Genomic DNA, 3,763 nt, shown 5'->3' with positions numbered 1-3,763 from the left:
TTTGATATCTAAGAAGATCAAATCAGCTCTTGCTGAAAAGGGTTGTTATAATGGTCCTGTGTCAATCTCGTTGTACGACGTCGAAGATGACAAAACCACGAAACAAGAAGTGATAGATAAATACGAGGCTGCCGGAGTCAGTTTAAATTTCGTACCCAAAGGTGAAAATATGAATTCCTCCTTTTTACCTAATTATTATCCCTCCTCTCTCTTATATAGATATATAGAGATATATCTAAATCTAATCTAGAGATCTCCGTTGTTATATGTAGTTGCTGAGGCGCATGGATATGAGAGAGTTCATAAGATGTTCTTGGACATTGGTTTGTGCGTACTGAAAAAGGGTGAATGGTCCAATTTGATTATACTCTCTAAATACCTCAAAGAGATAGAGATGTTGGCTTTTCTTGGCTATTTGCGTTCCTTCAGTATCAATGTTGAAGCATCTGAAGTGATACCTCCTACTGAACGCTCCGAATGGCTTTGGCTTAGGCTTTGTGAAAGCCTACCATCACAAGGAAGCGGAAGCTCACAACTCTAGTGTTGACGATTAAGCTCAAGTGTTGTGGTGATTCTCATGCCCTTGCCAATTAGCAATATGAAGAGGAGACTAGTTATATAATCTGTGATTGAATTATTCTCTTTGCTTTTTTGATCATTTTGTCTTTCTCTTTGCATAAAACAGAAAAATATATATACAATTGAAATATCGTTTAATCCCAATAATCTTTTATGGACTAAGAGAAAACGTTTTTGTTATTCTGATGCTGTTTTATAAATATGTGAGCTGATGATTTGTGTGTTAGATGTTATGAGGAATCCAGTTTCTAAAAGATTATCACTTTTCTTATGCAATCTAAAATTCCTGACGCAGTTGAAATCGTTACGGGTTTATCATCTCTCTGACTCATTATATTCACAACGTACTCCCTAGCTAGTAGTACTGTGTGTATTATTTTACGCCGCAATGATTAAGGCAACAGGGTTTAACTGATATCTACAAGGCCCAATAAGATACTATCTGAAGTCTGAACTAACCCTAATAAGAAGAGAGGTTCAAGATATGCGGCCATGCACAGGTCTCTTTACTAGGATTGGTACTGGCTTGTTGTTGAGACAAGTCTCTTGATCGAAACCATGTCTTCCGATTCCGTCGAGGAACCCGCCAGGTCTCATTGGAATCATCGTCACGTCAGTAAGAGATCCCTATCTATGTCTATGTATTGCTCGAAATTGTTTTGGTTAGAATCTCTCATCTGATTGTAAAATTTTGAATCGATTGTAATGAATTATTATTTTTGATATCGTGGTGGGCAGAGGTTAACAAGAACACAGGTGTGTTCTGGGACGTGGTGGATTTCCCAATCCCTACTGCTGAATGTGATCCTGATTTGATTTCTAAGAAGATCAAATCAGCTCTTGCTGAAAAGGGTTGTTATAATGGTCCTTTGTCAATCTCGTTGTACGACACCGAAGATGAGAAAACCCTTCTTCCCCCCTCCACGAAACAAGAATTGATAGATAGATACGAGGCTGCCGGGGTCAGTTTAAATTTCGTACCCAAAGGTAGAATATGAATTCCTCCTTTTTACCTAATTTATCCCTCGTCCTCTCTTTATATCTTATCTGCTTATATAGATAGAGATCTCTAATCTAATCTAGAGAGATGTCCGTTGCAGAGGAACATGGATATGAGAGAGTTTATAAGATGTTAGTGGACATTCTTTTGTGGGCAGTGAATAGTCCTGCCTGTTCAAATTTGATTATACTCTCAAAAGGAGCCATCAAAGAAGAGAGGACCCTCGAAATTATTGAAAGTTTGTATTTCGGGAGTTTTGATGCCAAAGTTGTCTTACCAGAGCGTACATCAGAATTGATGCCTTTTACTGAAAGCTCAGCATGGCTTTGGGAGTTGCTTTGTGATGGAGGCGGAAGCTCACAATCTTGTGCTGATACTGATGCTGTTGGTCCATCCGAGGACTAGCTAGGAAGCAATTCTGAAGAGGAGGAGGAGACTAATTAATGTATTTTCATCATGTTTAATGTTGTTTATGAACTGTGATATTGGATTATCTTTGGTAGTCTTTTCTTCCATAAAACAAAAATAATAATTGAAATATCGTTTTTACTCTTTATTGAAGACTATCTTGCCCTTAACTGGCAGGTGATGAATGATCAGATATAGCTCAGTTATTTGATCGAACACACTTGTTTCTATTAATCTCAACCAACACAGCTCATAACATTGATGTCAAACCATACGATGAATACAAACTTAACTTAGTAATAATTTATTCATAGACCAACACAGCTCATAACATTGATGAATACAAACGAGTCTAAAGAGGAGAATACTCTCTCCACCTCTTGAGATCTTATTGGTTTTGCGAGCTACTTTGGCCTGCCCTGCCAATAATAGAATTACAAGAGGGGCAGCGGTAACTAGAGTCCTTCTTGATGGGTTCTCCAACACATGCAAGTAACAGGGTAGTAGGATCATGAAAGACAATATTGAACCTACCATCCTTTCTCAAACTTTGAAGAACCCTTGAGACCTCTTCATTGATGTTTCTTGAGAGTACAACCAAATTGGTTGGTAGAGCACGTTTTGTCAGTGCCCAAGGAAGAATTTCATGTAACATTGCATATTTATTTCCTGAAATAGTATTTACCAAATCAATCAAGACCAAGGCGTTAAAAAAAAAGAAAAAAAAAAACAAGACAAAAGATAGATTCACACCTTTGGAAAAGGTAAAGGTAAAGATTAGGTTTTCCAAATATATATCCAGCACTTCTTTGGAGAGTGTATTCTTATCCTCAATGAACGCGTGGATCATTCCCATATTGCTTCCCTTATAGCCCTTTTTCGAAAGACCGGATGTGATAGTCCGATAAACCAAACCAGGATCGAGTTGGTTAATGATTGACGAATCATCGACGAACCAGTAGACTTCTGTGTACGCGTCTGCAAAGATGAAATATTATATATAAACAATACACAGAAAAAAAAAAAACAAATTTAGAGGTCTGTCCTTACTAGCGAATTTTCCGATGGGCTGGGATAAATTGCTGAAAAATGTTTCGACGTTGGGGCTATCGAGTAATTTATCGACGGGGTTGGATGAGAGACTAGGCTTTGTAAAATTAGGGTTGGTTATAGAAGAAGAATTACAAGTGCCGCAACGGTAACTAACGTCTTTGATATGCTCGACGAAGACAGGGGGGGTTCCAGCACTGTTCTCTAATATGCTGCTAGGATCTAGGAAGACAATATCGAAATCAGCTTTCTTTTTGATACTCTCAACGAGACTTGTCAACTGCTCGTCAATGTTTTTTGAAAATATAATCAAATTTGATTCCATAAAATGCTCTCTCTCTCTCACTGCCCAGAGAAGAGTCCGCACTGACATGTTGTAAACTCTCTGATATCTACTTCCTGTAATACATAAATAATTTGTATATCAACGGAACGGAAAGATGTAGACTAGACCACACACACACATATAATATAAGTAAAAACAATAATAAATAAAAAAGGTAAAGGAAATTCTCACCTCCAATGTTGAGATAGATTCGGGAAATATAATATGAATTTCTCAAAGTTTCCGAGACATTACCATCAACGAACGCATAGATGCCATTACATTGAAAACCCTTATCCTCAAGATCCGAGTAGATATTACTATAAACCAAACCAGGATTTAGATGATCAAGGATTGAGACATCCTCTACGTCCCAGAACACCCTTGTATTTTTCGCTAGC

At 37.7% G+C, this 3,763-nt stretch overlaps 2 protein-coding genes across 2 annotated transcripts; one reads left to right on the top strand and one right to left on the bottom strand.

Annotated features, from left to right (window-relative positions):
• On the top strand, positions 1,018-2,117 carry LOC104743591. The gene is made up of 3 exons (XM_010464654.2): positions 1,018-1,195; positions 1,318-1,566; positions 1,680-2,117. Exons 1-3 carry the CDS (start codon positions 1,138-1,140, stop codon positions 1,982-1,984), a joined length of 612 nt encoding a protein of 203 aa, XP_010462956.1. The 5' UTR covers positions 1,018-1,137; the 3' UTR covers positions 1,985-2,117.
• On the bottom strand, positions 2,265-3,752 carry LOC104743584. Its single transcript, XM_010464649.2, has 4 exons — positions 3,555-3,752; positions 3,038-3,436; positions 2,741-2,965; positions 2,265-2,656 (listed from the first exon to the last, which is right to left on the bottom strand). The coding sequence occupies exons 2-4, from the start codon at positions 3,408-3,410 to the stop codon at positions 2,376-2,378; spliced, it is 879 nt and encodes a 292-aa protein (XP_010462951.1). The 5' UTR covers positions 3,411-3,436; positions 3,555-3,752; the 3' UTR covers positions 2,265-2,375.

Source organism: Camelina sativa, chromosome 2, assembly GCF_000633955.1.
Source record: "Camelina sativa cultivar DH55 chromosome 2, Cs, whole genome shotgun sequence".
Lineage (NCBI taxonomy): Eukaryota > Viridiplantae > Streptophyta > Magnoliopsida > Brassicales > Brassicaceae > Camelina > Camelina sativa.
This window is presented reverse-complemented; position numbering and strand designations above follow the sequence as displayed.

What these genes read in the sequence shown, in the direction of transcription:
- LOC104743591 (XM_010464654.2), top strand. Translation starts at nt 1,138, where the DNA reads ATGTCTTCCGATTCCGTCGAGGAACCCGCCAGGTCTCATTGGAATCAT. An exon ending in TTGGAATCATCGTCACGTCA is followed by an intron (nt 1,196 to 1,317) that starts GTAAGAGATCCC and finishes CGTGGTGGGCAG; the next exon opens with AGGTTAACAAGAACACAGGT. An exon ending in TTTAAATTTCGTACCCAAAG is followed by an intron (nt 1,567 to 1,679) that starts GTAGAATATGAA and finishes TGTCCGTTGCAG; the next exon opens with AGGAACATGGATATGAGAGA.
- LOC104743584 (XM_010464649.2), bottom strand. Translation starts at nt 3,410, where the DNA reads ATGTCAGTGCGGACTCTTCTCTGGGCAGTGAGAGAGAGAGAGCATTTT. An exon ending in GCCCATCGGAAAATTCGCTA is followed by an intron (nt 2,966 to 3,037) that starts GTAAGGACAGAC and finishes TCATCTTTGCAG; the next exon opens with ACGCGTACACAGAAGTCTAC. An exon ending in TACCTTTACCTTTTCCAAAG is followed by an intron (nt 2,657 to 2,740) that starts GTGTGAATCTAT and finishes ATACTATTTCAG; the next exon opens with GAAATAAATATGCAATGTTA.